Below are 20,026 nucleotides of genomic sequence, written 5' to 3' on the forward strand. Positions count from 1 at the left end.
TTGGATATAAACAAGGAAGTTCGAGGTTGAAGCTAAGGCATCTCGCACGACATCGAGGTTACAACCAGCGGCCCCGTGCTCGAGACCAGAGACAAGGTCCATTGGCGCCATAGGCTATTGCGATTTTCCTCAACAGGATAGAAGCATTTCAATACTGTGCTATGATACATGTCTAATATTGTACAAGCAACCAACTATACCTATATACATGCTATACACCTATAAACCGTGCTTTGAGAAACAAAGACTGCTATTTGTCCCTCCGAATCCAAAGCTGTTCGTCAGCGCCACGTCAATACGACGTTCTTGGGCCTGGTTTGCCGCGTAATTACAGTCAAAACCCTCATCCAGGCGATCCAAATTGATGGTAGGGGGCATGACATTCTAGAGGGCGGTTAGCGACTCGGACATAATCACAGGACTGGTACTGACATTGTGGATAGCCAGAACGGTAAACAGAGCCTCGACGGCACCGGCTCCTCCAAGTAGATGCCCTATGGCTCCCTTGGTACTGCTGACATTCACATCTGCCGCTCGCTGCTTCCCCCCCGGGCCAAGGAGGAGAGTCTTGATTGCGGCGTTTTCAGCTGCATCGCCGATCACAGTCGAGGTTGCGTGGGCATTGACGTAGTCGACAGTGGAGGGCTCGAGACGGGCGTTCTTCAGGGCTTTTCTCATGGCTAGTAGCGCGCCTTCGCCTTTCTCCCTAGGGGCTGTCATGTGGTAAGCGTCGCCTGAACAGCCGTATCCTTTCAACTCTGCATATATACGAGCACCTCGCGCCTTGGCGTGCTCTAGTTCCTGCGGCAAAAAAGTCAGCTTCATCGTCTGCTGTAGTGATTCTTGGACGAGATACCTCCAGAACCATCATTCCAGCACCCTCGCCAACCACGAAGCCGTTACGGTCTGCGTCAAATGGTCGCGAGGCCACCATAGGCCGGCCATTATAAGCCGTCGCCAGACTGCGCGCCCTTGCAAAGCCTCCAATTGCAAGCGGGTGAATGCACGATTCCGCCCCGCCAGCAAGCATCACATCTGCATCTCCAAAGGCGATGAACCGAGCAGCATCACCAATAGAATGGGCACCTGTCGTACATGCGGTGGTTGCTGAGTGGTTAGGGCCCATGAACCCATACTTCATAGATACATGGCCGGCCCCCAGATTGATCAACAACTTCGGCACAAACAAAGGAGACACTTTCTTGTAGCCTTTTCTGCTGTAAAGTACAGAGGCGTCGTAGATCTCAGCGAAATTGCCGATCCCAGATCCTAGACAGACTCCGGTAGCCTCTAGCTGACCTGCAGCTGTCGGCTTCCACCCTGCATCCTCCAGAGCCTCTTCCGAAGCAGTCATCGCATACTGGGCGAATAACGCCATCTTGCGCTTTTCCTATCACAGTGGGGTTAGCTTCTCACATTAAGCCCAGCAGTAGCTTTGAAAATAAGCTTACATCGTTCATCAGCCACTCAGATGAATCCCATCTTCCCAGCTCGCGAGGGCCCTCCGGGACGACAGCAGCAATCTGACATGGCAATTCCTCGAACTTTTTATCGCGGAACCGGATATTGTAAATCCCGCACTCGCCATTTAGCAGCCGATTCCAAGTTTGACGGACCCCTGTGGTTTGGGTACGTAGTTTAGCACTGGCCACGGCATAAGTATAGAAGAACCAATGAACAATGCCAAAATAAGAATATGCAATCAGCTAGCCAACTAGCCAGCCACAGCCGACTCCCGAGCCATGCGCGGAGAAGTTGCAAGGAATCTTGGATAAGTGCTCTGTACAGCACTGTATCGTGTCTAGCTACCTTGTTTGGAAGCTGTCACAGACCTTCCTCTTCGAGAAGTGGGGACTGTTGGAGAAGATGCTGGGAGAAGGCTGAAGAATTGCGATTCACCATGGGATGGCGCTGGTGTTCTTCTCTTTGACTTCGGGCGAAGCGATGATAGCAGGGCAGACAGATAACGGTGGTTTATCAAAAGCAATGGTATAAGTTGTAACTCACCTACGCCTAGGGGTGTCACCGCACCAAGTCCCGTGACGACAACACGCCGCATAGCATCTCTTCTTTGAAAACCTTTTTATCAACGGCGAGTGTAGATAGAACAAGTACTCCGTAACTAGGTCGGGACCAAAGCGAAATGTAAGCTCGATCTCCAACAGCAAGCACGGATGTGATACAGCGGCAAATATCTAGCCGAAGACGATGCTCAAGCTGAACCTGAGCTCGGTGATACTGCGGCAAAAGGCACCAGGACGACCCGAAGAGGAAACTCTGGACGACGTCAGGGCAGCCAGGCATCCAGGCAGCAAGCATGGTGGCAATCGGACCAATCAACAGCTGGCCTGCTATCGATAAGAGATTGCATTACCAACTTTACCAACCTTACCAACCTTACCATTACCAACCTTACCATTAATATGAGTCCTCCACTGCTTTCCATATATAAGGTCTTTTCCGGACCTCTTTTCTTTTTCTTTGCTGGAGTCTTTATATTGCACGTCCAAAATGAAGCTGACCTGGGCTGGATTGCTGGCGTTGGCTGGCTCGGCGCTGTCCTGTTCTCATCATGACGATGAGGCTGTTCCCCAAGAGGTGCGGGAGGAGCTATTGGCGAAATGGAACCAGGAGGTGAGCAGTCGATCTATGTAAGTAGGGCTGTATATGCTAACAGGCCCCTGTAGTGGTCTTTCTCCGGACACGCGAGTTTTGCGCACTTGAAGCCCGTCAAATGCCTTGTCGAGCCGGACGAGAAGTATGACATCGCCGTCATCGGTGCGCCATTCGACACCGCAGTCAGCTACCGACCAGGTATAGTCTATCGTTAACATGAAGAGCTCATGTTAACGCATCCATAGGGGCCCGCTTCGGTCCGCGCGCAATTCGCGCCGCAAGCGCTCGCCAGATGGCCGGGACATCCTACAACACCCGCGCCGGAATCAACCCATACAGCTCTTGGGCGACAATCAAAGACTGCGGCGACATCCCAATCACTCCCTTTGACAACGGGCTTGCCGAGCGCCAAATGTACGAGGCCTTCCTGGAACTCGGCACCCGTAGCCCCGTCACCCCTGCGTCATCCGAGTTTGGCAGCAAGGGAATCTCCGCCGGAAAGAGCAAGCTCGTCACGCTGGGCGGCGACCACAGCGTTGCGCTGCCGGCCCTCCGCGCCCTGTACCAGATCTACCAGAAGCCTATTACGGTCCTGCACTTTGACGCGCACCTCGACACCTGGAACCCCGTGCGCTACTCGGCGTACTGGCAGTCCGAGCAGTCCGCGTTCAACCACGGCAGTTTCTTTCACAAGGCCAGTCGCGAGGGTCTTATCTGCAATTCGACCTCGGCGCATGCTGGTCTGAGGACGAGGCTTACTGGTATCGATGATAGCGACTATACGGCGCCAGGCACACCGGAGCAGGGATTCATGCGGATCCACGCGGACGACATTGATGAGCTTGGTGGGCCTATGGGTATCGTTAACAAGATCATGGAGCGGATTGGGCTTGACTTGGAGCAGCCAGTGTACCTGTCCGTTGACATTGACGTGCTTGACCCCTCTACTGCGCCTGGTACTGGAACGCCCGAGCCCGGTGGCTGGACAACCCGCGAGTTCATTCGCATCCTGCGCGGTATCGAGAAATTGAACATTGTGGGTGCGGATATTGTCGAGGTCTCGCCGAGCTACGACAACAAGGGCGAGACGACTGCTCTGGCTGCCGCGCAGGTTGCTTACGAGATCATCACTAGCATGGTCAAGAACGGTGCTGGTAAGGATCTGGGTGGATGGTACGGACGTAAGGAGACTGTTGCTGAGGAGTCTGCTCCAGAGGTTGTGGTTGAGGTGGAACTTGAGACCGAGGAGGCGGAGCCTGAATCCGTGCCCAAAGACGAACTATAAATGAGACATGAGACATGTAGATGAGATAATGAAACATTCATACAGGCAAGATAAAGTTAGGTTCCACAATTAGCTTCCACAATCCTAGACCATGAAAATCCTACTTGAGAAACAGGCACGGTATGAATCAAGAATATATCTTCATATTGGATATATCTGTGCTATGTAGTCCACGACTCAACGAAACCGGGGATGCTAAAATGGCACAAAAAATGCGTCAGGCATGACAGCAACTTGAAATTGAGAGCGCATAAAAAGAACATATTGAACCAGAGCCAACCAAAACAGGACGCCTCGACTTCCAACGCCAAGTTTAGACGATGAGAGCTGTTATGAAAAGGAGTGAAAATAGACAGGGAATGGAAGGGCCGCATTGAACAGAAGGAGCGCGCGGGGGAATCGGTGTGGTAACTGATAAGGCTAGATGTCATAGGAACAATAGGCGATAATAGGGTATGGAACTGAATATGGAGGCCAAGTAACCAGCTGGTGGGAGAGAGGCTGCTGGTTCGTATAGTCTTTTCATGGCAGCGTTCAGAAGTGTATGGATAATGGGCCCGTGAGTGGCAGACAGCGAACGGGCTAACCCTACATAACCATTATGCAGAACTCCATCCACGGACAGCAACGAGACTCTGTAAAGGAAACCGTAGAGGAAAGTGTTCGTATAATCGCAAGTCACTGAGTGTTCTGAACCAAGCATCTCAACCCCTCTCAGTCGTCCTGAGCATCAAGCGACACATGCGAAAGCCACAAGGGTTGTACACGAGGGACCAATTCTTCACTATAACAGGTACTGGCCGGCTCCACGATATGTGGAATTTATTTATAGCAGAACGCACCTCGACCTCTTCTTGGGGGCAGGCTCGAGCGCAGCGACAATGGCCTAGATACGGAAATTAATCAATCAGGCGTCCAAAGATAATCTTAGAGCAGGACGCACCTCGTCAAAAACATCTTTGAGCTTGTATTGGGTCAACGCCGAGCATTCAACGTATTTCACAGCACCCAAGTCCTTGGCCATGCGATCACCATCTTCCTTGCGGATCGGTTGCATCTTTTGCCGGGCCAACTTGTCGCGAACAGCGGGATCATCCCGGAGATCGACTTGCGTTCCGACAATGAGGCATGGAACGCCAGGGCAGTGGTGGTGAACTTCGGGGAACCACTTCTCGCGCACGTTCTCGAAAGATGCGGGGGAGGTTACGGAGAAACAGACAAGGAACACATCTGTCTGTGGGTATGAAAGGGGTCGAAGTCGGTCGTAATCTTCTTGACCGGCGGTATCAAACAATCCCAGAGTGTAGGGCTCGTCGCCGATCCTATTTCAAACGCGCAATCAGTAAGGTTGGCTTATTTGCAGTACTTGGATATTCTTTATCGCAACCAAAAGAAGTGTAGGCTTGTAAGGATTGCAGCGTCGAAAAAATGCCACTTACATGACAGTCACCGCATAGTTATCGAAGACGGTAGGCACATATTCTGAAGGAAACTTGTTCGTTGTGTATGAGATCAGGAGACAGGTCTTTCCGACAGCACCATCACCGACCACGACACACCTGTTGAAGGGGAAAAGCGCGGAGTTAGCAAAATGCTGATAAGAAGAGAGGGCGGTCGATACGCCTCAAAAAGGGGTGGAGAATTGGCAGCGGCTCCGGAGAAGGGAACCGCATACGGCGGGGAGCTTGGAACAAAGAGAAGTAGGACGTACTTGATAGTAGCTACAACCATTTTCAATATCTGACCGAATCTGATGCTCTGGCGAGAAGAATTGAGAGGACCGTTCGAGGCTGTCTAGACCCGAGATGGCAGGATAGGAGACAGGAGCGGTGAATGGGGAGGGGAGGTAGATCGAGCGGAGGACTGGAGGAGTGAGGCGGGCCGGAGATGGATGGAAGGTTGGAGGTTCAGAACTCCAGATAGGGGAGCGAAGTGATATCAATGAGGAAGAATCGCTAGGAGGAATAGAGGTTGGGGTGCGGTGTGATGCTGTCGGTGGTGAAAGAACGAAGGGCCAGCCAATGTGGGAGGGTCGAGGCGGAGAAGATGATTATTGCCAGTTGAAAGCTGCTGGAACGCACGGTTAGCCTAGTCTCTGGCCGGGCCTTTTTTCGTTCATCCGTTTGTTATCACAATCAAACGATCCGGAGTAGCAGTAGCTCGGTTTTCTCTCATGGGCCGCAGATTAACTCAGAATCCTGCGCCTTCCAGAAAACTCGAAGATTGGTGACGATCAGGATGTAGACAAAGGGCTGGCAGACAAAATCATTGCAGCCAGTCGATTCTCACACGTTCTGGGCAACGGCTCGATTGAAATTAAGATGAAATGATAAATTTGCTGAAAGAGCAATGCCGATGACAATTCGCTGCCACGACTGCGAGTCTGCGACAACTCACCAGGGACTAGACCACGCTCCAAACTGGATATCGGCTTGAAGATAGTTCCCTAACACTCTGTTGCTGAAGAGTTTCGATAGGGTAGGCTAGTGGCAGATGTGGGAGGACGGAGAGCCGCGGGACCAGCAACGAAGGAACTATCACAGAATGGCGATTCAAAGCCTAAGTATAGGCCAAATGTAGAATTGAGAACCCTCTGATCAGAGGAAGTGGAATGAGAAGGAGACGATGGAGAGGCAGAAGTGGGAAGGAGGAATGAAAGTCGGATGAGGGGCGCGAAACAAAGCAGTGCCCTCGAACTTCTGCAGTAGGAGGTCAAAGGCCACAGTCAGGATTCATTTTCATCATTCCTCCAATAGTAGTCATCATACTCTCTTTCCTCCAATAGTATTCAGTCCGAGCGGTCGCAGCTATTCACTTGTCTGAAATGCCCTGCGAGTCGCTCGTCTACGCGCCGAGAAGGCAGCCATGATAATACCAAGTCCTAAAGATACATCCTGTTAGTGACCTACCCAGTAGCCAAGGGCCTTTCGCGTCGCATTCCTGTCACGTCGTGCCCCAGAATTGTCCCAGCCATGTCTTACTCTCACTGGGTTTCATGAATGTCAATATGGTGTGATATGGCAGGCCCCCGTTCCTTCGACCGTGTCCCGAGAGTACGAAGTAAACCAGAGTGTTCAAAAACTGGCCTGTCTCACGCTGTATCTGCTCTATTCGTGATTTTATATCTATGAACATTTTGTATAGATAAATATGCTTGCATAAAAGATAGAGATAGGGTTGTCATCATCCATGATAGTTGAGATCGTAGTATAGAAAGAAACCAATGCGCCGGTCAATGCTTTTCGTAACAGAATGTAGGGTAACACTGGAGACTGAGATGTATGTGCATGCTTCCGTGCTTCGGTCGTGGCCGTAATTCGAAGCGGTATTGGTAGGCTGCTGGAGCCTCTTCCTAATATTGCATGTTCCACATGCAACTGTATTCACATATTGGGTCACGCGGCTCCGTCGTGGCACTTGGATTTGTCCACATGCCGAAAGTAAGATAGCCAGCGCGTTATCGAGTATTGTGGTGGGGTGAAAAGGCAAACCAAGGAGATCAACTAGAGAAACGAACAACGGTCTCCATCGCTCTCTACGTTCGTTTTGACCGTTCTCCTGACTCGGATTCATTTCTTCGCGAAGACCCTTGATGATCAGGTGATTCGCTCATCTGATCGAGTTAGCCTAACGTCGCCACATCCGATGTGTGTGTTTGAGGATAAGCAGCGGACTTACCTTATCCAACCTATAGTTCGACATGAGAAGGCTCAGCGGAATCAAAGGTAGCGTGGCTAGGAGAGCCAACACTAGCAACTTGTTCATTGTCTCCTGGTAAGACCGATTGATGGCAGATCTGACCGGCGTTCCCATTTCATAAGACAAGGCCTTGGTCAGCTTGCCGAAAATTGCGCCAGCTTCAGACTTGTATTCATCGGGGAGGTAAAGGTTGAGCTTGCGCGGGATGTTATGGGTCCAAACGGCCCCAGAGATAGCAGCACCGACGGCACCCCCCATCTCCATGGATGTAAGAAACATGGCCGTAGCGGCAGCAACTTCCTGGTGGCTGGCGGATGCTTGAACACCAAGCTGTACGGGAACATTGAGAAGCCCGCCTCCCATACCCACAATAACCTGTGTTCCGAGAACTTGTAGCGGCGAACTACCTTCCTTGCGGTACAGTAGCATCAGCAGCAAGCCAGTCATGTATATCACGCAACCAATAGTCACATATACACGGTAGCGACGAGTATACTTTATTAGAATCGAGACCCCAAATGCAGCAATCGTTGATGTAAATGCAAATGTCTGCGTGACACGGCCAGCCGTGGCAACGTCATATCCCTGAACGACTTGCAAGTAGGAATAGAGATATGGCTGAACCGAGAAGTAGAATGCCACTATTTTGTTAGTACTGCACATATGAGATGGGGTAGTCATACTAAAGTAGAAAAATGCCAAACAGCAACCCGCAAGAGCTGTGCGCTGCTTGAGGAGATGCAAGGACAAAAGAGGCTTGGGCGCAAGCTTCTTCGAAGTCTCCCAGAAGGGCAGAAGCAAGAGACAAACAATGCCTACCGCGATCATCGCGACAATGCTGTTGCTCTTCCACCCATTCTTGGTATTTGCGGCGAGGGTAAGAGGAACAAGAATCAAAGTCACTGCCGCAGAAAGCAGAGTCAATCCGAAGATATCAAGGTCATACCACGTGCGACGGACTGTTGCGACAAATCCACGTCGGTGTTGAGGCCGTTCTTTGATTAGGTTCAGTCTTTTGGCCTTCCGCTGGTTCAGCAGTAATGAGAGAGCTAGCGGTAGAAACGAAGCCGGCAATATAATCGACCACATTCCATAGCCCCAGCGCCACGAGCTGTTCTCGAGCACCGCGTCGGCAATCGTGGGGCCGATCCAAACTGTAACCAGAAACGGCAGTTCCGGAAGAAGGGCTAGAAGTGCCCTATTGAGAAGACTGCTGCTGTCGGCGATGAAGACTTGTTGCAGGATTTGTAAACCCGTGGATCCGGCAGCGTAGAAGATCTGGGCGGAGGCATAGGTCTGAACATTCGTCGATGCGGCCATCTGAATATAGCCGAGAACATATATCAGGATGCTGACACAAAATGCTTCAAAGCGGCCAAAGACGTCGGCTATCTTAGCCATTGGAGGCTTTATCACAGCTACATTAATTAGTCAGTGTCAATAGGGATTTCAGACGACTCACCATTGACAACGTTCTGAACAACAAGAACAGTTGATATCAAGGAATGCTTGCTGAATGCACTGGTCGCATAGGCGGAGAGTGACATGATGGTTTGGCCCTCCAGGGAAGTGCAGAAGGCCATAAGAAAGATGCTTGATACCAAAGTTAGCTTAGTCCCATCTAACCAGCGATGGCTTCCGTGGTGGGTAGACTCACCTGATATAAGCTATGACCAGGGATCGGGTTGTCCATGTCATGTTGATTGCTTCAATTTTCCGCACACCCTCTTGGACCGAATCAACGGACGTTACCGCGCTACCACCATCGTCGCTCACATATCCGTCATTAGTGAGGAGGCGCTCTCCCTCTTCCTCTGTGTCTCGTCTCATGTCGTCGAACGTGCCATATGCGGTTGCTCCGGGTTCAAGTAGGGGCATCTCGAGGAAACTGAGAATGATGAAGATATGCCAGCATAAAGTGAAGCGAGTATTGTCATTTATTGAGGCAGAAAGTCGGGGGATCGTCGGCTTGAGAAGGAGATGTGAGCGGAAGGTCGGGGGGCAACAAGGTCGAGCAAACGAGATGGAAAGACCGACAGTGTAAGATCCTCGGCGGCAGTGCAGGCTGTTAATCCGAGATCTGAGCCAGCCAGATCCACCTGATGAGGAAAAAAAGAAATATACTAGCCAACGAAAAGGGGTATCTTAGTGGGATGAGGAGGGCGAAGAAAAAGCAATGCCCGCGTCGGACGGAGGACACGCAACGAGATACTCAAGCTGATCGCGTATTTTCGATTGCCGAGAACACATGGATGCGCGACCACGGTTGTAATATAGTAGACACAACGTAGAGCTGATCGCAGGCTCGCGAGGGCCCAAAGGCCTCCCTGTCCTATAGATTCCTGTGTGCTTGAACTCGCAGCGTTCGACCAGGCCCCACGATCGTCAAGCACCTATGCAAGGTGATGCCGGGATTAGCCTATGAGCTTGATGCGAGGCTGACTTGGGCCGAATATATCAGAAATCAGCCAACCGCTGGAGGTGAAGAAATACGCAGCGGGGCCCGCTTCAGCAGGTCGGAAGAGTCAAGGAACTTGCTTTCAATCATGGGCATTTCAACGGGTTATCATCGCGTACGCACGTGGATTGCAATTGCGATTCTGGCCGGGGCGTTATTATTGTCGCATTGACTGTCGAGGGGAATGCAGGGCGCAGTTCGCATACCGGTACGGTGGTTGGCGGTGGTCGTGCTCAGGGCGGTGGTCAGGCGTGGCAACAGAGAGTTGAACGGTCGATGCAGTGGAGAAAGCGGGAGTGTGCGGACTACGGCACGGCCATCAGAGCCCAAGTTAGCAGTGCTCCGTAAGGCCACTGCCCCTAGCTACACGTGATCGGTGAATTGGACCCTCGACTACTCCGTACTACCGCCCGAACTCGAGTCTATGATTCACAAATATTTTCTCTTCCCTTCTGGGTCTGACTTGATTTGCTGGGATTCCTTGTGTGACGCACTCCCGCAAGACATTCCGCAGTTCATGGAGCGTGCAATGTGCATGGGCGCCGAACTAAGACCGCTAGTGTGGCTCGGACTCCTAGGGGCCCTGCACGGAACCATCAGATAAGATGATCCAAATCAGCTGGTGTGGTGAGGAGAGATTGATAGGCGACTCTAAAAATACTAATTCATCTACTCGATTCCAAAGTGGCTTCAGTTGTTGCGCCGTCTCGCCCCCAAGATTATTCTCCGGCAATACCTATAGACAAGGTAGACGACTAGAATAAGGCAGACTACGGGCGCTGAGGTCGAGGTCCTGCCCAATCCCTTGCAGAACAGTCAACACTCATCATAAATATCCATTCCACAGCGCATGACTAGCATCGCGATTCAGGACGGCATTTCCCGCGCTATCTACCTACGGTAATGCCCAAGATCAGCCTCGATTAAGTCGCTTATTCGTGACCGCGGACCAAATTATCCACTTCCATGGCCTCGACTCGTATGATCCCGCGAGAGTCCTGCAGCGGTCAAGGATACGTTACGTAGGAATCGGATAGGTATGAGTCAACGCGTTCCGACGTCTCTCAACGCATCGCATTCTCGGACAGTGCAAGTAAATACCCAAAACCAGATTCTATTTCATACTTTCAGGCTTTTACAAGCGATAATAATAGTCATTGTCCACCGCTGCCGCGGAAGCCGCCCAGGCGGAGTTAAGATGCCCTTCCCCTCAGATCCCGACTCCACTTCTCCATCCAACATCCGGTTTCGTGGGAGACTCAGTAATGTATAGTAAGAGTTATGTTCAACTTTTTTTGCTTTCTACTAATAAGAATGAATAAAAGCATCAGCGATATACACGCTCCTTTCTTCCCTACTCCGTACTCTGTACTTATTCCCGAGAACCGCGCACCTAGCACCACGTAACGTGGGATGCATAGTCCGGCTCAGATCCAAAATAGCATAGCCGATGATCGCAAGTGCGATGTTGGCGACCTCAACCTCATAAGTTCAGAACCCTCCATAAGGACAGCGGATCTGAAATTGAGAATGAGTGCAGTGTAGTCTACAGATAGGGAGCTCCAGCTTAGAATATGCAAGTACATAGCACTTTCGGCCTGCATATACGGATATCAAGAGGCCTGATATCCGCTTCTGTAAAACAGTCTGCTACTTCGTACGGGTACACAAATTCATATCCGCATGCCAGAGATACTGCTACGGTCTGGTCCAGTACACACAGCCTAGCTTGCCAGACAGCACCACCGCTCATATCAACCAGTGGCACTGCAATATCAACACCAACCCCAGAGCAGCTATTTGCTAGCCGGATCCGTCACCTCAATTACCACTGAAGAAAAACTGACAATCAAATCCCCGCCCTCGCTCGACGGCCTCGCCGCATAAACGCCAACCCAAAAGTCATTGACATTGTCCGCAAAGGCCCAGGTGATCTCTCTAATTGGCGACTTTTGTATCCCTTCAACAAGCCACACCCACAAGCTATCGTCCGGCTCTCTGGCGATTTCTAGCGTCGCACCTCCGCAGCCTGATGGAACTGGAAGCAGACTCCAGTCTGCCCAGCGGTCCTTGGCCACAGTACTCAGATGAGGTTTGTCATGGGTGAACTCGATGCCAGTCTTCACCCATTTGCGCTCGCCGTCATTTCCGTTCAGAACAATAATGAGACCACCCTGGTCGTATTTCTGGCTCCAGTTGGCCGAAATAGCTACTCGGGCCCGCTTAAACGTGTCCAATGGCATGGACTTGTAGAAGATGGGAGCATTGAACCGTTTGGTGGACGGCGGTTTAGCCCATATGTCTGTGTCTGGTGAGGCTTTTATCGTAAATTCTGCTGGGAGATGTTCATCGCCTGGGACATGGTCCGGCGTGTTTGCGAACGCGAAGCCTGCCATCGTGTTGCGGTGATGCTTGGAGTGCAATCCGCGCAAATAGTACAGATAGTGGTTAGAAATGGATTCTGGTATTGAGATGTTAGCTAAAAAGAGGGGGCATAAAATCGCAAGCCCGCGGAGGCAGACGCATTAAATAGCTAGCACCTCGAGATTCAGGTTACGCTGAAGAACATAGTACACGCGTGCACCATAAGTTGGGGAGAGCACCAATCATGGGTGCGCACGATGACTAAAACACTCGAGGCAATCGTGTTGTTGGCTGTTGAGGTCAAATCGTATGTTGTCGCGGCGTTGCCTCGGTATGGAAGTTGGCGCAACCAACGGACGGGAGAGCTTGGACAGCATTGAAAGCCAGAAACTGCACCCTGTCCACTGAAGCCTGACGCGGGAAAAGCATATTCATCCCAGCGGCCGCAATTTTGTACTGACAAGTTCTCAGATGGCCGTATCAGAAGTACGGTGCAGCCCTCAACCCCAATCAATAACCCGAATCTCTGGAATCGAAGGCCATGCTGGCTAACGCCGAGGCCAGGGTGAGGGTGAAGCCAATAGTATCTTTCCGAGTCAGAGCCCAAGAACAGCATATCAATAATGATTGTCTCTCGATCATAAGTTTGATTTTCGATGGACTGACGGCAGTGGCTGACATAATCCGACTGCCGCGGTTCCAGAAAGAGCATGCGTGAGACTGCGACATCTTATCCTGCTTGAATTTTGACTACACAATATCTATGCAATTGTCCAATTGAAAATGGCACCCATTCCTCCGTCTTTCTACCTTGACTGTGAGGAACATCGACTGTGACGAACGTCTACGCTATGTCCTCCCGACTTCTTCACCCAGACGAGTACGAGTTAGATGTGCGATCATCTATCGATTCGCAAGGCACTTTCAATCTTGATGAAGCCGACTTTGAATCACAGTCAATACCTATTCGCAGCAAACTATTCCACCGAGCGCCTCTAATACCGCGTATCTTTGGCCCGAATTCCGCATATCGTCGTTTGAACTCCAAATCTTTCGCAAGAATTCCGAGACGGCCGAACTGCCACCGGCGTTTCCTGAGTCGCCGCGCGTGCTTCTACCTTCAAAGCTTCTTCGGCATTATACTCGCTCTCGTGCTTCTTACAACAGCATTTTTCCCGTCATACTCTCGGCTGCCTGCACATTATCAAGCCCTCAGAGACGCTGTCAACAACGCAACGAGCCCCGGCCGAGGCAATCCACGTAACGAGAAGATTTTTATCGCGGCTAGCTTATACGATCGTGGCGGGAACATAGCGGGTGGGCAATGGGGCAAGGATGTTCTCGGGTTGATTGATCTACTCGGCGAGAAGAACGTGTACCTGAGCATCTACGAAAATGATAGCGGGCCAGCAGGCGCAGGCGCATTGCAGGACCTCGAAGCACGGGTGCCGTGCAATAAGACAATCTTATACGAGGAGAATATGGAACTAAATGGTCTGTCTACCGTGACCGCTCTTGATGGATCGAAACGGATAAGACGCGTATGTCAACCTTAATTGCATTTGTATATAGAGGGTTGACACAGTCTCAGATTGAATACTTGGCCGATGTCAGGAACAAGGCCTTATTACCCTTAGGCGCGCACCCTGAGATCAAGTTCGATAAACTACTATACATCAACGACATTGTTTTTGACCCTGTCGATGCGCTTCAGCTTTTGTTTTCCACCCATGTTGATGATAATGGAATCGCCCAGTACCGCGCAGCCTGCGCCGTCGACTTCATCAACCCGTTCAAGTTTTATGATACCTACGCCACTCGCGACCTACAAGGATACGGCATGGGTCTGCCCTTCTTTCCGTGGTTCTCTAACGCGGGCGATGGAATAAGCCGTAAGGACGTTCTGTCCGGGAAAGATGCTGTCCGGGTTCGCAGTTGTTGGGGAGGCATGGTCGCTTTCGACGCTCGGTTCTTTCAGACTCCGACAGCAGGCCCCCAACGAAATCAGACGCTGCGGTTTCGTGCGTCGCATGATGCGTACTGGGAAGGCTCCGAATGCTGTCTCATTCACGCGGACATCCAAGATATCCCAATTAATCCTGAGGAAATAACGGATACTGGGGTCTATATGAACCCTTTCGTTCGAGTGGCGTACGACAGCGGCACGCTCTCCTGGCTAGGGCTCACCCGTAGACCCGAGAGGCTGTATACTCTGATTCACAGACTTTTAAATCCAATGGTTGGCTTGCCCCGTTTCAATCCGAGGCGGACTGAAATCCATGGTCAGCGCGTCATGGAAACCGCCTGGATTCCGGATGGGATCAACAATGGCGAAGGTTCATTCCAGGAAGTCAAGAGGATTGCATCCAACGATGGCTTCTGTGGACGCCCGGGACTTCAGGTGATTGTTGAGGACCGCAAGGAGGGTCAGGCGGGTTGGGAGTCCCTCCCAGTCCCAACTTGATGTCAGGGTTGACACAGTCTCATCCCGTTGTACAGTTGTATGTAAACCCAATCATATATCACCTTCTTACAGTGAGAGATTCTCTGGACAAATCTTCTCGGACCCTTGAGGTTGGGCTATGACTCCGATCATGCAGCTGTATCCATGTTGTGTTTGCTGGACACTTGCGGCTGTTTGCGGAGCTTCATTATCAAGCTCAGCAAGCAGCCCTTGCAAAATAACCTAAAGTCCAAACTCCGAATGAGCCAATTCCAAGAACACAAAGTACATTCGCTAAGCAAGAGGACCACATTCGCTAATACTTTTCTCTCTTCTCACCACTTCCTCTCTCTTTACCCAACGTCCTCTTGTGCTAGTCTCTTCTTCCAAATGGCTATGAAGAAGCTTTCGGAGCTCACTGGTTACGATCTCACTAGTTACGACATTACAGGTATCATTGCCAGCGTCTTCGCAGATAGACCTTCTTATGGCCTTGAAGAGAGCAGGCACGCTCCCAAGAAAGGGGCCCGTGACAGTTATTACCAGTGTCCTTCTCCGGTTGGTCTTCCTCTTCTTTTCTAAGAAATCACTTGCTACCCCTCTTTGTGTGAGCTCATTTCTTGAAGGAAGCAAGGCTGATCACTGCACATAACACAGCAGGCTCTCGGCAACGAGGAAAATTTCACGCTCCCCTCTTCCCTGTCTCCTTCCATTTCTCTCTCTGCATCCTCTCATCCTTCTTCTTGTTGCAACACTTCTCCAGTCACCACCACGAGACATCAAGCAAACATGGGCACTCCTATTGCTGATGTGGATGACACTGCTGGCTTCATGGAGGCTGCTCGTGCTTTCAAGCTTGAGAAAGAGTACGGCAAACCCCCCACCGCGTCTGAGGACGAGTCATCCGAACAGGATGCTCCTCAGTTTATGGAGGATCTCGGTGATGCCGAAGAGCCTGTTGAAGCAAATGGAGGCTTCGAATCAGACGGAGGTTTTGGCTTGAACGAAGCTGTTAGAGATTCATCTCCTCCCCAGTCTTCGATTGTTGACCCCAAGACCGAGGAACAACAGCCTGAAGCCGAGCAGGTTTGTGAGAACCGTGAGGATTTGATGACCTTTCAGTCGTGGGGCGCTCCTGGGGCTCGCGACAAGCCGGGTACTACCAATTTCCTTCCTTTTCGTGGGCTCATTGCTAACTCGCTTGTCTCTTTTCAGCTGCTCAGATCAGACGTGTTATTATCAAAGACCTCCCCTCTTCGTGGCGCTCCCCCGACAAGGTCCTGTCTCTAATCCACGGCGGACTGATCGAAAGTGTCTCGGTCACACCTACCGGGAACGCGCATGTGTTGTTCTGCGATGCGGCCGCTTGCAAGGCATTCTACGAGAAATACCCCAACGGCATCGACCTCGACAAAGAAAGAAAGCTCACTGTCTTTGTTAACCTGGGCCAAGAGGTGGACGTGGTCAGCTCGCAGCTTTCCTTCTCGCTGGCTGCAGGAGCTTCTCGTGTTGTTCGCGCTGTTGGCGTGGAAATGAACGTCACCCTGGGTGATCTCGCCAAATTTGCAACTGCAGGAAACCGCAAAGTCGAGAAAATCATTGACACTTATGTCCCCGGAAGTGTAAGTCAAACCGAACAGCTTACTCCCAGCAGCTACTAACTTGGGCAAAGGCTCGCTCTGTTAGCTTCCGCTTTTGCAACATTCTTGACGCTGTCCGCTTCAGAGCTGCTTTTGTTCGCGTTGAAGCGTATGAGCAATGCAATGTTCACTACGCTTCTGATCCGTAAGTTCTCCCGCTTTCATGCTTGAACGGGTTGATGAAGCTAAACTTGATTGTATAGTTGCGAAGTTGCTACCGGTTATCACGCGGACTAGTTCAACTCAGAAGCGATGTCAAGAAAATCTTTCGGGTGACTGGTTAGGAAAAGATTGAGATTAGTGATGCAAAATAATATGGAGGCGAGAATATGTGACTACTTCTGTATCTATGATGGTACCTAATAAAGTCCACTTCTATTTAATCCAGTGGCTTGCATCCAGAATCTTCGTAGCAAGGTAGCCACCTCTTCGATGAGAGGCATGACGTCCCTGCGTTTACGACTGCGAAGGGATCCTATATACAACACAGAAACTGTAAACTTCTCAGGATCTGACGGCTGATCCAATAGAGAAGTTGCTGTCAAATCCTTCCGCTATTACTCTCTGTTCAGGCCTCTAGTCAAACCGGTGCGTTGTCCGTGACATACTTGGAGTTGGTAGTATTCGACCTTGCATTTTAGCATCGACTTTTAAGCCAGGCAGACCTGAGGGCCAGGATGCTTTGGCGCGTTGTGAGGTTGATCTCCAATAATATACTTTTGCGCGTTCACCGAAAAGTGAAACCTACATGACAGAAACTTTGAAGAAATCAGAGCTCTCTACGGGTTATAATGCATTCCTTCTCCAGACCATCAATCTTGCTACGCAAGGATAAGATGGTGATGCTCAAAGGTAGACATGGAATGGTAGAAGGCTGTACTGGTATGGTATCGTACGTTACCAAAATGTGGTAAAGTACGCCTGAGTATTCAGGCTTGACTTGATGAGTTTCAACATCTTCCCTTCTCCCAGTTCCACAGTCTCCAGGTCTCAAATCACAGACGAAGAAAGCTATGACATCGGCTTCGCGCTACCTAGTCATAAAAGGAAGGAGACTTTACAATCAGCTGCTGGGTCATGGCCCATGCTCTCCGCGCCCTGAATTTGAAGCCTTTCGGCTTCAGTGGATCAACGTCTTTGTGGATCTTGTTGTGGGCAACGGAAGTCGGACTTGAGTCGATTAATAGTTACAACTTACGACGGTTCGTCACGGACGATAATGGGAGTTTTCCGAATGCGGCCTCGTGCACCGTCAGTATCTATCTGTACGGCAATCCTTTTGGTACTGACAATTGGCATCTTCTTTAGACATGCTACATACACCCGACAAGACGGCTTTCAAAAGACACGGACCTGAAGACGCCGTTACAAGTGACTACAACCATGGGCGGCTGCCAGCAATAGTCTGATAACCATGGCCACTTGTAAGTGGAGAGCGGGGAGGCTCGAACCAAGCGGAGATCCCCGATGAAGAACAAAGGATGTGGTTCTTCAACCCACCCTTTTCAACCGGATTTACCGAGTTCTTCAAGGTTGCTGTCGAGTCTCGACAGATACATTCGCCGACAGAGGAAGCGAGCCTATTGATTTCCATGGTTGTGGCCGAGATATCGTTTTCGGATTACCTCGGGCTTGATGATCTTGGGTATCTTGAATTCTGAAAAATCTGGACTCTGTTGCCTCCGCTAGGCCGTGCTTCATCATCCTATCAGAGCAGGGGACGGATATGAATTGCTGAAGGATACGATTCCTGGCGAGATAGCGTCAGCGCCGCCGCCTCGCCTGCAGCGAGAATACCGCTGTCAGGACCCGACAGTCTGGGTGAAGGTGTGATAGCTAGGCATTAGCACACCGTAAGTCAAACTTTGGGCAGTTCCAATTCCTTAGGGGTATATTCCTTCTTTCGCAATCCGAAAACTCGGTCTTCCCTTGAGAAAAAAGGAGTAACGGTCGATTTATCTTATGGAATAAGACTATCTCAAGTCGAAGCTCGTGAAGATGGAGATCATCCACATTTCTTCACACTCCGCGATCCGCATCGCCGCCGCGGCGTCACATATAGTTTCCGTCGGGGCCTGGCTAACGCATACTAGTCATTCTTCAGCTACTCCAGTTACGTAACTAAACTTCATCAGGAAGGAGCCACTAGTCAATCCTCGGTTTGACTGCTGCCTTGGCACTCCAGCTGCCAGTGGGATTGCTGCGAGGCTAGAGCTAGACGCCTCAGAACAATGAAACTCTCCAGCTGAGGTCAAGATGATGGGACGAGATTTGACGCTTGTGTCTGCCGACGATCAGAGGCTAATTGCCCTCAAAACAGGTTAATCCCTGTTGTTTCGCGAGAAAGATTAATTTGCCAACAACACCCCTATTCAATGCTCAGTGCCCAGTTCCCACAGTTTCTCCAGACGGAGAGCCAATGGGAATATTAGATCTTGACAGATTCGATCTCAGCCATCATCTCCGAGACAACGCCAAATGAATCGGATAGCACCTTCAGCATCTGTGGGCCCGCATGCCAACGGCGATATCTCCGCTCCACGGCTTCGCTCTATACAGCCGCTCTACAGCCGCGCAAGCTCATCTATGGTACAATCATGAGTCTGGAAATTGTTTCCGACCCGGGTCCTGAAATCATCACCTCATTGATTTTGATACATAGTTGTCTTGCGATAAATTCAAGAAAACTCATCCCCGTGATGCCACGGAGTCAAGATAGACCTGCTTCTATCTGGGCGGCATCGATAGTGACCAGTATAGTACGGTTGGGTGCTAACCTAGACGCCTTTGCCTCTCTGGGCAGTGGGCCCCCGTTGTGGATCTGCCGCAGACCCGCAACTGCCATATCAGACCGGATGCGACGTAGGAATTGAGTATCCCCCATAGCGCTGTGTATTCTGGTCTTCATATAGACCGGAATACACTTCAGAGGACACTGGCAGGCGATCTCCAATCATGATATGGGAAGAACCAACGGCGCTTAACTTCAAGGCTTTGTCAAAGCTAGTTACACATTACCCGACACGGCTATCGGTATCCCACTCCGTATGATGCTGCCCATGCCACACCAGGAAGGGTAAACGCAAGCATATACCCTCTGGCCTGCAAGTCAAGGGATGTTAAATGACAAATGTCATGTCCCGTGTCTGGACTGTGGTTGTCTGATGCAATAATGACCGAAGAGCACAATATCCCTGTCACTTTGGCCGAAGGCTCAGCAGTGTGACGAGTATGACGATGATCGACAAGAACGTTCAACGAGTGTCGCCAGAATACGCGCTCCTTATCAAGCCACCCATCATAACCACACCAAGAGCGGTCCACCCATTACCGAAATGCCAGGTGTAATTGCAGATTCAGAGAACAATAGTGGCATGGAGTAGACACGGAATCGACACTCCGCCTGTCACGGATTATCAACCGACAAGCCGAGCTTCGAGAACGACTTCCTTTCCGCGGTTGGCGGCTGTTCTCCGGGGAAACCTGCCCAGCCATGGGACGGCGGACTAGACGAGGATAAA

The 20,026-nt window shown here is 50.8% G+C and overlaps 7 protein-coding genes across 7 annotated transcripts; 3 read left to right on the forward strand and 4 right to left on the reverse strand.

Moving 5' to 3' along the window:
* Positions 1-219: 219 nt before the first annotated feature.
* On the reverse strand, positions 220-1,902 carry DSM5745_07348 (putative beta-ketoacyl synthase (Cem1); the record flags this gene model as incomplete). Its single annotated transcript, XM_026749364.1, has 5 exons — positions 220-384; positions 433-801; positions 857-1,390; positions 1,452-1,618; positions 1,833-1,902. The coding sequence occupies 5 exons, from the start codon at positions 1,900-1,902 to the stop codon at positions 220-222; spliced, it is 1,305 nt and encodes a 434-aa protein (XP_026602454.1).
* A 609-nt stretch (positions 1,903-2,511) lies between these two features.
* On the forward strand, positions 2,512-3,901 carry DSM5745_07349 (agmatinase; the record flags this gene model as incomplete). Its single annotated transcript, XM_026749365.1, has 3 exons — positions 2,512-2,634; positions 2,688-2,814; positions 2,862-3,901. 3 exons carry the CDS (start codon positions 2,512-2,514, stop codon positions 3,899-3,901), a joined length of 1,290 nt encoding a protein of 429 aa, XP_026602455.1.
* An 826-nt stretch (positions 3,902-4,727) lies between these two features.
* On the reverse strand, positions 4,728-5,632 carry cdc42 (Rho family GTPase CDC42; the record flags this gene model as incomplete). Its single annotated transcript, XM_026749366.1, has 4 exons — positions 4,728-4,787; positions 4,845-5,223; positions 5,341-5,460; positions 5,613-5,632. 4 exons carry the CDS (start codon positions 5,630-5,632, stop codon positions 4,728-4,730), a joined length of 579 nt encoding a protein of 192 aa, XP_026602456.1.
* A 1,804-nt stretch (positions 5,633-7,436) lies between these two features.
* On the reverse strand, positions 7,437-9,478 carry mirC (siderochrome-iron transporter MirC; the record flags this gene model as incomplete). Its single annotated transcript, XM_026749367.1, has 5 exons — positions 7,437-7,514; positions 7,580-8,241; positions 8,284-9,018; positions 9,063-9,193; positions 9,258-9,478. 5 exons carry the CDS (start codon positions 9,476-9,478, stop codon positions 7,437-7,439), a joined length of 1,827 nt encoding a protein of 608 aa, XP_026602457.1.
* Positions 9,479-11,854: 2,376 nt separating this feature from the next.
* On the reverse strand, positions 11,855-12,454 carry DSM5745_07352 (uncharacterized protein; the record flags this gene model as incomplete). The annotated part of the gene is made up of 1 exon (XM_026749368.1): positions 11,855-12,454. One exon carries the CDS (start codon positions 12,452-12,454, stop codon positions 11,855-11,857), a length of 600 nt encoding a protein of 199 aa, XP_026602458.1.
* An 819-nt stretch (positions 12,455-13,273) lies between these two features.
* DSM5745_07353 (glycosyltransferase family 69 protein) lies at positions 13,274-14,886 on the forward strand (the record flags this gene model as incomplete). Its single annotated transcript, XM_026749369.1, has 2 exons — positions 13,274-13,963; positions 14,014-14,886. The coding sequence occupies 2 exons, from the start codon at positions 13,274-13,276 to the stop codon at positions 14,884-14,886; spliced, it is 1,563 nt and encodes a 520-aa protein (XP_026602459.1).
* A 369-nt stretch (positions 14,887-15,255) lies between these two features.
* Positions 15,256-16,742, forward strand: DSM5745_07354 (uncharacterized protein; the record flags this gene model as incomplete). The annotated part of the gene is made up of 5 exons (XM_026749370.1): positions 15,256-15,423; positions 15,526-16,021; positions 16,081-16,487; positions 16,538-16,650; positions 16,709-16,742. 5 exons carry the CDS (start codon positions 15,256-15,258, stop codon positions 16,740-16,742), a joined length of 1,218 nt encoding a protein of 405 aa, XP_026602460.1.
* Between the last annotated feature and the right edge of the window lie 3,284 nt (positions 16,743-20,026).

This window comes from Aspergillus mulundensis (genome assembly GCF_003369625.1).
Source record: "Aspergillus mulundensis strain DSM 5745 chromosome Unknown scaffold_7, whole genome shotgun sequence".
NCBI lineage: Eukaryota > Fungi > Ascomycota > Eurotiomycetes > Eurotiales > Aspergillaceae > Aspergillus > Aspergillus mulundensis.